The 12,777-nt window shown below is 34.6% G+C and overlaps 1 protein-coding gene across 1 annotated transcript; it reads right to left on the reverse strand.

The window, feature by feature from the left end:
• Positions 1-9,072: 9,072 nt before the first annotated feature.
• Positions 9,073-12,410, reverse strand: LOC127720914 (uncharacterized). The gene is made up of 2 exons (XM_052227652.1): positions 12,130-12,410; positions 9,073-9,194 (listed from the first exon to the last, which is right to left on the reverse strand). The coding sequence occupies exons 1-2, from the start codon at positions 12,275-12,277 to the stop codon at positions 9,073-9,075; spliced, it is 270 nt and encodes an 89-aa protein (XP_052083612.1). The 5' UTR covers positions 12,278-12,410.
• Positions 12,411-12,777: the final 367 nt, after the last annotated feature.

Here is a 12,777-nt window from a genome sequence, read left to right on the forward strand (position 1 = left end):
TGTTTCTTTAGAGATTGCAAAGTGTTGTTCATGCATATCATTAATGCAAATAAAGTTGATATTAAGTTGGTCAAGGTAGTTCCTCCATCGTACGCGTGATCACTATAGCTAGCCTGTCAACTCTGAGGTATCAAGTTCGCACCTTAGCTCGTGGCGAAACCTTAACTGACAAGGATTGTAGGTTTTTGCTGTAGAAGATAAGTGTTTCTAATGGGGTACTCCGGCTTCCGCTACCAATACAAACTGGCATGTAGCCATCACGCTGAAAGTGGCGTTAACACCAACAACAAGAACAACCCTGCACTGAATAAAACTTTAAATGAATAAAACAACTTGGAATTTATTTTGTAATAGTTATGTGGTTGTTAATACTGATTAGACAATAACGTAAAATATTGATTGATTGATTGATTGGTGTTTAAACGCCACATTCAGTACTATTGTGCTATTTATTGGCGGTCAGTTTTAATTGGCGGAGGAAGCCGTAGTGAAAGAATCACCGACCTCCGGTAGGAAAACTGACAATCATAGTCAATTAAGATTGGAGTCGTGCGCACCTGCCACGTGCGAGATTCGAACTCACAACCGCAATGTTGACAGGCTAGTGATACAGTTGTTCGACTACATAGAAACCGAAATGGCCAGCGAAACCCCTAACGTAAAATTAGTCAATCCTCGGAGGAAAATTATTCAGCTAATATTTTCATATATACTGCATGCTTTATTATTCAATAAACTACATAATAAAGTTATTACATTTTTCAAATAAGCTTGCATATTTTACTTAGATGATATGTCAAGCTTAACATGAGAAAAGCTGTAGTCAATAAAAGTTTAAAGGGACATAAGCTGTCAAATTCATTTTCACCGATTTCATTCAAATTCTCATATTTGATATATATGATATACTAAAACGGTAACTATAACCAAATTACAAAAAGTCCAAAAGAAACTCATAATATTGTATAGGCATTTCGTTTTTATTGTAGACTAGACGCCATCTAGTTAAGAATGGAGATGACCTCCGAGGAATGCCGATGGTCATATGAACTGATGTAAACATAAATATAAATACGAAGACAAAGACCGTATAATGACAGTTTTTTAGGGGTCTGATATATGTCATGTCATAGATTGAAAAAAATGCAAATATCCGTGTTGAAGGCCTCACTGTGACTTTGAGATTAAGAACATCAATAACAGGCTGTTCCTTTGCTTTATGTGTGTTTTTACTGTGCATGTACTGATTTTTGTGTCATGTATGGGTACCCCATATTCTTTGTTTTTCTATTATATTAACGGAGTTTGTCTCTCGTGCTGTTTGGAGGCCACAGAAAGTTTCCACGTGTTTGAGGTATATGCTCTTCTGTATTTTTAAATTGCAGTGTATTTATTATTGAGATAACTTCTCTTATGTGTGTCACATCATTCTTTCAAACTAAGGTTAGTTTGTGTACTAAAATTTTAATAAGAAGCACACAACCTATTTTTGGCCCTCATCTCTTTCTATGTTAAATTTTCTAATTTCAAGCATTGAATTTTGGGGGGAGGGAAGGGGGGGGGGTCTATATAACCGTTATTTACACAGTCTGTACTGGTTACCTGAAAATCGGATATACCAAATCAGATACGTCATATCTGAGAAACAGTCAATATATACCCTCATTTCTAGACTAATTCATAAATTTTTGTATTACTCAAAATTATAAGTCAAACAGGTGTTCTCTTCACCTTTCATTTGGTACCAAAATTACCAAAATATAATCTACATAGTTTGATATTTACACCTATACATAGGAACTATTTTGTTTTAGATATGTACTACTTTCTCGTATGTTCCTTTACACCGGGCCCGATTTGGTGGTGTTACATCTTGCAAAGTCTACCCGAATTATTCCAGTTTGCAAATAATTTAGCTCAAACCGGTGCTAGGGGCCGTCTTAAACTTGCAGTGAGGTGAGAGTTTTGTTGTCCCGTGTTGAAGGCCTCACTGTGACTTTGAGATGAGAAACAGCAATTAAAGCGCTGTTCCATTGCTTTTTGTGTGTATTTTGCTGTTAATGTACTGATTTTGTGTCATGGATGAATAGCCCGTATCCTTTGTTTTTCTATTAAATCATCATTTTACCTGTATAAAAATTATTTTTTGTTGACAATATCAATCATAGAAATGGTTCTCCCCGGTGGCTTTCAGTGTTGACATTATTTTCTTTATAATAACTGAACATGCTTAGCACATGGATGCTTAACCCATCTTCAGCTAAGTTTCATATCAAAGGTCGCATGAATACGGATTAAAATGAGGTTGAGTTATTTAATTGGAAGCCAATTATACATCGGCGATGTTTTTGAATTTATTTTGACAAAATTGAACCATACGGATTGCTAATAGCGAAATATTATTCACAATAGCGAGATATTATTATGTCACAATTCCGCTTTTATAAATGGTTGAAACAAAAAACATCATATTTTATTTTTTTGTCTAAATCGTGTGAGTATAGTTGTTTTTTTCCTATATTTTTTATTTTAAAAATTTTTATTTCTTTTATTTTGTTTTGTTTTTTTGTTTTGTTTTGTTAATTCAGTAGATTTGTTCTAACATGAGCAACACGACGGGTGCCACATGTGGAGCAGGATCTGCTTACCCTTCCAGAACACCTGAGATCACCCCCAGTTTTTGGTGGGGTTCGTGTTGCTTAGTCTTTAGTTTGCTATGTTGTGTTTTGTGTACTATTGTTTGTCTGTTTGTCTTTTTTTTTTTTTAGCCATGGCGTTGTCAGTTTATTTTCGACTCATGAGTTTGAATATAAAAATAAAAAGATGTGGTATGATTGCCAATGAGACAACTCTTCACAAGTGAACAAATGACACAGAAATTAACAACTATAGGTCACCATACGGCCTTCAACAATGAGTAAAACCCATACCGCATAGTCAGCTATAAAAGGCCATGAAATGACAAATGTAAAACAATTCAAACAAGAAAACTAACGGCCTGATTTATGTACAAAATAATGAACGAAAAACAATATGATATACAGCAATAAATAACAACTACTGAATTACAGGCTCCTGACTTGGGACAGGCACAAACAGAATGTGGCGGGGTTAAACTAGTTTGAAGGCGCCAACCCTCCTCTAACCTGGGACAGTGGTGTAACAGTACAACATAAGAACAAACTATAAAAATCAGTTGAAAAGGGTTTAACTAATGATGGATACAAAGCAGAAATACATCTAACAAACACAGAGTGGACTTTAAATTAAATTTTCTGGAAACTTCAATCAATTATCTGTCAGATGAGTCAAAGTTGGCCTTTGTATGAACTTTTGATAAAATTTCCAATGGATTGAAATTGGACAGCGTTTATTCGGGTAGAAAACGTAAAAAATCCTTGAATGTTGAAAAGGGTTAAACTAAGCAAAATAAAAAAAACCAAACAAATATATAAAGATGAACCAACGACAACCAATGTACGTATACTACAGACTCCTGAATTGGGACAGGCGCATAAAGAATGTTTGACATGTTTTGTTAGCACGCAAGTCTTATAACTGTGCCCCGATATCAAACGGATGCGATATAATCACTTTCCAGACAAAATAATCCTTGATAACAGAATCGTATAAATTCAAGTCAAAAATAAAGGCAACAGTAGTATACCATAGCCAGAAATTAGTAGTACTTTTGCTAATTAAATCAAAACAATGAACGCGAATTTAGTGAATTTTTTGTGTTTTCGTGAGTTTATTCTTCTTGAAATAGAGGCATTTTAACTTTACGTGGGAACCTAGAGTTCAACGACTACATACAAGGTTTGGACTTGCTTATTCTTTGGACATTCAAGTTTCAAGTTTCACCCCGGCAACCTGTATTTCCAGAGACATATAATACATAATTTGTATTATATGTCTCTGGTATTTCTAATGACCTTGTTAGCCAATTTTCAACACGAAGTTTGCAAATTTGACGTTTCAGCCATTTTAGTCTGTATTTTATACTGCAATGTTAAAAGCCTCTCGCTTCGATTTTTAAAATAGCTCAGGAACCTTGATTTTTGCAACGCCAGTCATTATATTTCGTTTAAATGGTGCATATTGTTGTGTATATTTATTTTCTGCCCCGGCAACCTGTCTATCACTTAAATCAAAGTTAAAACAGACATTTTTTCTAAATTCCCTATCATTTCAATATAATTTCCATCCGTATCCGATTTCTTTAGTATAATATTCAAATAAGCAAAGTGGCGTTGATTTCTGGATATGACCGCTGTTCGAAATTCATAAATCGATTGAGAAAAACACAAATCCGGGTTGCAAACTAAAACTGAGGGAAACACATCAAATAGAAGAGGAGAACTACGACACAACAGAAACACAACATTAAAATGTAACACACACAGAAATTAACTATAATATAACAATGGCCATTTCCCTGACTTGGTACAGGACATTTTAAGAAAAAAATGGTGGGTCGAACCTCACACTTGTATGGCTTGTAAATATAACACTTAAACATGGAAAGAAAATGTTTTTAAATGGTATATCAAATATCAAATACAAATACACCTTTCACCATTGCAAAGAGAGTTTAACGACCATCGGATTAAAAACAGATCCTGTGGCCAAGGATCTGACAATGTCAATGTTCCCTTCTACTTTTTGTTTTAAAGACCTTTCGGGATTCTCTGATTTTGTCGTAATAATGCACACCCTAAAATATTTGAAGGAAAAAAATGTCATTGGCTGGTGTGATAATTACCAGAACAGAAAGTAAAACAGATTGTTGTGAGATCCTTGTAAACGAAGCGTGAACACATGCATGATCTGTATTTCAAGCAGATTGGTATAATGTGTATAGACCCTAAATCAAATACATTTATTAAAACATACAATTTATATTTCAAGATAATTTATTTGGCACACGTTGGGAACACACCACACAAAATGATACAAAAGGAAAACACCAATCTGAAAAAGAACAAAAGCATATATGAGACATGTTGCCTATCAAAATCACAATCGCACAGTTATGTGAATCAAGTACATATGAGAAGTCGCGTCAAAAGACCACTTTGGAGTTATGTCCTTCACCGGAAAAGTTCGTCCATTATGCGCGCCTTTATGACGTAATTTAGCAGATAGAGGGGAACGCCTGTATCCCTGCACTATTAAAGTTCATCAAGCGTCTTCGTGATCGTCATTATGCAGGATACACTAGAAATAATGTTTGTTCCGTAGGTACTTAATCACAATTCCCTAATGACAGCAGTGCTGATTATCAATTAAAAGAATTTAATTTGCCGAATAATTCGTATATTATAGCATCATATTTTTTCAACCGCTCGCTCAATATGGGAAGGAAGTAACGATGCCACTAAACGCACGAATGGTGTTCACTAAAACCAAAGTTTTTGACGGAAATGCAATGAAAGTGGTCTTCCAAAAGGTTAATGCCTGAATCAGTTATAATTTGTTTGGAAACTGAATTTTCTGTCCTTAAATTGATTTTTACAACTCAAATAGTCGAGTTTATCCCTTTATTCGATGCCTTTTTATAAACGTATAAGAAAGACAAGACCGTATCTAGCACCCTCAAATTCTTAATAATAAAGAATAAGCGTGGTAGGATTTCAAATGAGAAGAAAACAATACCCAACAGAGTCCAAATGACATGGATTTAAACAACTAAAAAGGTCACCGTACAGCCTTCAAGAATGAACAAAACCCACACCACATTGTAAGCTACAAAACACAATTTATTTGTTCGGATATATATAAGGGTCTAGATGGGATATTCAAAATAGAGAATGATGCGCCAAGACTTCAGAAAATGGACAAAATAATAAAGAATAGAGAATAACAGCCAAAAAAATAAATAATAAAGAATAGATAAAAATGGCATAAAAATTAAGGGATACAGAAACGAAGACCCCTAATAAGATCCTCATGTATAGAACGATAGCACCCTTAAAATCTTTATATTAAATGGCAACTCTATGATGTAAATTTGATACAGTTTTGACGATTTAGCCGCTTGAACATCTCTTATCAAACGTATATTTTACAGATGGAAGAGGGCCAGAATGTGGCTAACAGAATAGAGAATAATTGACAAAAAGTGTAGAATAAAGGAACAAAAGAAGAATAGGCAAAAAAAAGGCAAAAAATAGAAATAAAAGAAATAGGGAATAAAGGGGTGTTAAAATATAAGGAATAGAACAAAATAGAGAAAAAAGGTATCAAAATTATAAAAAAAAAAAAAAAAGGACACCCCCCCCCTCCCCGCATCCAGATCCCTGTAGAAAAATAACAAAAGAGATGGGTAAATATATATCATAAAGATATAAATATTGGTGGAGGGGTGCAACATTTTTCATATCATCCCCTGTCCTGTCTCGTTTGTATTTTATTAATTCAAAATACCGGTATATTTTTTCTTTTAATTTCATATATAAAATGGAGACATCATAACCCCGTTCGGATGTATAGAATAATTGTCAAAGGGAGAGTAGAGTTAACAAATCATAACGGTTATTCCTCTGCACAGTTCTACTAAAAAGTAAAATAACAAAATACCGAACTCCAAGGGAAATTCAAAACGGAAAGTCTTTTATAAAATGGCAAAATCAAAAGCTGAAACACATCAAACGAACGGAAAACAGTTGTCATAATCCTGACTTGGTACGGGCATTTCCTAATGCAGGGAATGGTGGATTAAACCTGGTTTTATAGCTTACTAAACTTCTCACTAGATGTTCGATACTAAATCAATCAGAAGATTTCTGAATATTTCGAATCGAGCTTTATTTCTGAGTGTTTTTCATTATGTTACGAAGGAGCGAAGGCAGACGTGATCGTTTCTTTATAACAGTACACATATTTGTTACTGGATTGAATTAAGCTGGATGAAATTTGAATAAATCTTCTTTAATCAAAATTCCAAAATACTCCGATAAATATGTTAATGCCTTATCAACAAAAACAATATGTCATTAACACTGCCTTCATTGAGGACCATCTTGATAAAAACAGTGCTTGCAGCTTCATATTAAGTTATGAATTACGTCTGATACAAAGATACATTTGGGAGCTGCCTAATTTTTTAAGAACTGGCCAGCTAAGAAGTCTTCTTCCATACATGTACATTGTAGCTGTTGTTATCGGTACACGAACACATCCTTCTATTCTTTCAAAAAAACAAGAAGCATCAAATACAACGTTATTATGTGACCGTTTCATCATTTACTACATAAACTAGAGGCTCTAAAGAGCCTTTGTCGCTCACCTTGGTCTATGTGCATATTAAACAAAGGACACAGATGGATTCATGACAAAATTGTGTTTTGGTGATGGTGATGTGTTTGTAGATCTTACTTTACTGAACATTCTTGCTGCTTACAATTATCTCTATCTATAATGAACTTGGCCCAGTAGTTACAGTGGAAAATATTTTGTAAAAATTTACAAAAATTTACAAAATTTATGAAAATTGTAAAAAATTGACTATAAAGGGCAATAACTCCTTCAGGGGTCAATTGATAATTTTGGTCATGTTTACTTATTTGTAGATCTTACTTTGCTGTACATTATTGCTGTTTACAGTTTATCACTATCTATAATAATATTCAAGATAATAACCAAAAGCTGCAAATTTTTTTTTAAATTTCCAATTCAGGGGCAGCAACCCAACAACGTGTTGCCTGATTTGTCTGAAAATTTCAGGGCAGATAGATCTTGACCTAATGAACAATTTTATCCTGTCAGATTTGCTCTAAAGGCTTTGGTTTCAGAGATATGAGCCAAAAACTGCCTTTTTCCCTATGTACTATTGTTTAGCCATGTCGGCCATCTTGTTTAGTGGGCGGGTTCATCGGACACATTTTTTAAACTAGATACCCTAATGATGATTGTGGACAAGTTTGGTTAAATTTGTTTTAGTAGTTTCAGAGGAGAAGATTTTTGTAAAAGATTACAAAAATTTACGAAAAATGGTTAAAAATTGACTATAAAGGGCAATAACACCTTAAGGGGTCAACTGACTATTTTGGTCATGTTAACTTATTTGTAGATCTTACTTTGCTGAACATTATTGCTGTTTACAGTTTATCTCTATCTATAATAATATTCAAGATAATAACCAAAAACGGCAAAATTTCCTTAAAATTACCAATTCAAGGGCAGCAACCCAACAACGGGTTGTCAGATTCATCTGAAAATTTCAGGGCAGATAGATCTTGACCTGATAAACAATGTTACCCTTGTCTTGTCAGATTTGCTCTAAATGCTTTGGGTTCAGAGATATAAGCCAAAATCTACATTTTACCCCTATGTTCTATTTTTAGCCATGGCGGCCATCTTGGTTGGTTGGCCGGGTCACCGGACACATTTTTTAAACTAGATACCCCAATGATGATTGTGGCCAAGTTTGGTTTAATTTGGCCAAGTAGTTTCAGAGGAGAAGATTTTTGTAAAAGTTAACGACGACGGACGACGACGGACGACGGACGCCAAGTGATGAGAAAAACTCACTTGGCCCTTTGGGCCAGGTGAGCTAAAAAAACACTTGATTGATTGATTGTTGTTCGTTTAATCTCCAGTACCTAATTTTTCATGTCTATTCAGAACAAGAACAAATAAACAAAATAAATAAAAGGTAGGCAATCTAAAGTGAGTCAACAGGAATGAAGGGCGGGAAAATAAGAGTATTTTGGACAAAGGTAAATATTTCGTCTTGCAGCAAGCTGCGATCTCATCGCTCAAAGAGTTTTTAAAGGGTTCTGTAACGTACGGAGAGAGTGGCACTTTCTTTGAGCAGGCAGATAACTCTTGAAGTGCCGAAATCCTGTTGATTTTATGTTTTCGACTAACTAATTAAAAAATGAAGTAGTATCTGGTTGATATAACATTCCGAATAAATGTAACCCGTATTTCTAGTCGTTATATTCCGCTCACTATGACCACTCCATTCTCTGGAGGACACTGTCTGTAAGAGGGCGCTGCATTATTCGTGGCAGAATAAATTTACTATATAGTGAAATAGAAGACAAATTTACCTTAGAAATCCGGTCATGTTGCTGCTGTTGGCGCTGCTGTTGGAGCTGCTGTTGGCGCTGCTGTTGGTGCTGCTGTTGGCGCTGCTGTTGGTGCTGCTGTCATCGCCATTTGAGCAACTGGTATACCTGGTAATACTGCAAAAATACCAGAAAGATATATACAAATAAATAAATTGAGGGAATGAGTAATTAGAAATTAAATCCATCCTGCCTTACATATATGTTAACGTATCAAGTGAGAAACCACGCAGTATTTGCCATTGTTCCAGACCCTGTAAAGAATTTGGTGTAAATGGCTGATTTTTGGAAGTATGTTAAAACAACGTGCAAGTTGTATAGACTCAGGACGATTAACATCATGGCAAATAGTTTAAACACCTTTTGACTCAAGATATAACTCCGTTACAGATTCATGTGTCTGTATTAAGAATGTACCTTGTCGGGTAGTTTTATTTCTTTATATCTTAATAAATTCTCGGGCGATTTTCAGCACGGCATGATTTTTGTAAGCGAAATACACTTGTCTGTTCGTTAAATGAAAATAACTCTTTATTAATTTCGTGCTTTTCTGAATATGCTTCCACTGGGAACGCTAAAACCACCACCTTTGAAAGCCAGGAATGTATAAAAACGTAGAACCGTTTGTAGCTATATGACCAAAAGGGTCTAAAAGGTAAAATTTCTTATAACTCAATATATCATCAACGTGGAATTTTTGAAAAATATGTTGTAAATCGTGTCAGTACGGATACACTGATTACTGATTACTGAGTTGATAATATCCTGGGGAACTAACAGTCAACTAGCAGTGGTATCGACCCAGTGCTAGTACATTTTGTTGATGAAAATAACACTTAATAAATAAATTTCGAACGTCTGAAGCGCTTTTTCGGATTTACCTTCGGTAGCACTCCACAGTTAGGTGTGTACATGTAGTTTCGCATTTTGGCCCCTGTGGATTTTTCATATATGAGAGCTAGTGTGCAATAAAATTCATTTTTGGATAGCTGAAGATTAATATAGCCTTCAAAGTGGGTTTATAGGAACATCTAGATTGTGTAATGCATGTATTATGGGATGTTTTCTGTATGACAGTCCGTATTTTCATATCCATACCAGACATCGGTCCGGCAATTATTGCATTGTTTTTTTTCTAACTTTTTGTCGCACGAACTTTGTGATTAAATTTTACGAAAAAATGAGGCGAAAGACACCCAATTTTTATTTGATCATTTGGTAGATTAACGTCAACAGTTTCAGAAAAGGTATCACTCATAGGCATCCAGTTTAAACCAAATTTTGGGGGAATATGTGACATTTTCATGCCCCTTTTTGCAATATTTTATGATAGATAAATGTAGAATGTTGCCATGGATACACAAAAAAGGAATTATTTTTCACCATTTTAACTTTTGAAAATTAAATCTATGGAAGATACTGATTACATACATATGCACATGTGTGACACAAACAGGTGGCTTAATGTATTAGAAAACCAGGAATAGAAGATGATAAAACATTTTGTGGTTCAATTTTAATTTTATTTTCTAACTGTGGAGTGCTACCTTCATCAGGAACGCTCAAAACAAACCATTTGATTTTATCTGTATCTTTGGGTTCTTTTCTCATTGGCGTTTACAGGGACTAGGTGGACGAGTGGTCTAAGAAGTTCACCTACTGTATTAACAGTCTTTAAATACTGAGGTTATTGTGAGCTGGAACCCTACACGTGGCAGGTGTGTTCGATTCCAATTTTAATTCCTTAGGATTGTCATCTTTCCTGCTGGTGGTCGGCGTTCTTTTCTTGTTTCCTCGGCTGGTCTATTTATTGTGTTTTGGTTCGGTTTTGTTTGATTGCTGTCTCATCAACATATACCCCACATCTTCCTTATTCATATTTTTGTTAAATTGTTAGACAGACGAATGAGAATAGATATTTATGATTTCATTAAATGTGCAAACAATGAATGTTTCTTATCTTTCCTATGTGTTTTTGTAACTCAACACATGCAAATTTCAAGACACACATAACAAACATATGGATATGTTTATTTACTCATTGATAATTGTCATCAGATTCATTTCAATGCATCGGTTCGGTAGAAACAATCTAGACTTAAGGGTTCAATGTTTCTATGTGAATTCAATGAAAAGGTTATCATTCTTATAGGGGAACGTTAACAATATACCAATGCTTGTAATTTTACTGGGATAACTTGTTGAGTCGAAAAGGGATTTAGAATTTTGCTTGCTGTATTATTGCGGTATTTCATAAATTTGGTTTTCTTTTTAATAAATTGTTTGATTCTAAACTTCTTGAAAAAATATAGTTTTAGAAGGGGAGTGGACATTGACAATGGGGTTGGGAGAGGGTAAGGGGGGTATAAATGACACTTCCCCCTACACAGACACGATAGATTTTTGCCCCCACCGCTACAGCGGGGGCATAAAAAAATAAACCAAAACACAAAAACTTAACACTGAGTAATGAACCGAAAATACACTAGTTTATGCTGTTCTTGAAAAAAGATCAAAATTCAGCCTTTATTTTACTTTAACATTACTTACTTAATTACTTAATTACTTACTTTTAAATACTATCCAAATTACAAGACTACAAGATGCTTTAATTGCACGTGACTCTAATGTTTAATCTTTTTAAACTTTACAACAGTATTGCGTTTTTAGCTACCTTCTTAAAAAATAGCTTTCGAAATTATTTTTGCCATCTACAGCTTGAAAAAGGTGGAAAGAACCGACTCATAGTTGTAATATAAACCTGAGAGGGGGAAGGGTATGCCTATTATGTGGTATTGATAGCTAATGCACGTAATTTACTACCATACTAATCACAGCCATATTAATTCTTTTTCATGCCTTTGTGTTCGAGTACACCGGTAATTTACAGATTTCGTTTTAAATAATTGTCATTGATTCGTCTCTTACTCGACACTACAGTCAGATGTTGAAAGCAACCATTTTGAATTTTTTTTAGGAATGAAAAAAAAACAAAGCATTTACTAACTTAAAGAATAAACGACTGTACATAATGTGTGATAGACATACTTACACATCATCAATAACGGTAGAAAAATTAGTAAACCAAGCAATGCACCGATACCGCCACCACCAAACAAATTGCCACCAGTGTTACCGGCAACACTACTACCGCCGGTTTGCAGTACTCTAATTCCACCTGTTCGTCGTGTTTCAGGCATTCGAACATAATAAGGTACGGGTATCACTTGCGTTAGAGTCCCGCCATGCCTGCGAATCCCTCCATAACCACCGTGAGAGTAGTGACTTTGACCTGACGAAACAGGAACAGAACAATAGATAACTATTCCTAAAACTGTGAGCAGGATAGTTCTATCTAACAACGCCATTCTAAAATAAAAAAAAAAAAATAAAGAAACATTCGTAAGAAACCTGAACATCTTTAAACTTTTCATACGGTTAAAAACAGTCATATGATTTTATCTTAATAAAAGTGAAACATGAAAAACTTTAAACATTAAAAAAGAGTAATGTGATCTTTTGTTAATTAAAGGCATTTCATTACCGTATTACTGATGGTATCAACATATAGGTTTTGTCTACACTCCATCGAACTTCAACAATTTGATTTTCGATGAGATGAAACTTGTCAATGTATATTTGTTCCACCTTACAGAGGTTCCCGTGGAAACTTTAATATAAACAATGCCCTTTATTCAAT

The sequence above is a fragment of the Mytilus californianus genome, unplaced genomic scaffold (genome assembly GCF_021869535.1).
Source record: "Mytilus californianus isolate M0D057914Y unplaced genomic scaffold, xbMytCali1.0.p SCAF_11, whole genome shotgun sequence".
NCBI lineage: Eukaryota > Metazoa > Mollusca > Bivalvia > Mytilida > Mytilidae > Mytilus > Mytilus californianus.

What these genes read in the sequence shown, in the direction of transcription:
- LOC127720914 (XM_052227652.1), bottom strand. Translation starts at nt 12,277, where the DNA reads ATGCCTGAAACACGACGAACAGGTGGAATTAGAGTACTGCAAACCGGC. An exon ending in TCTACCGTTATTGATGATGT is followed by an intron (nt 9,195 to 12,129) that starts GTAAGTATGTCT and finishes GTATTTTTGCAG; the next exon opens with TATTACCAGGTATACCAGTT.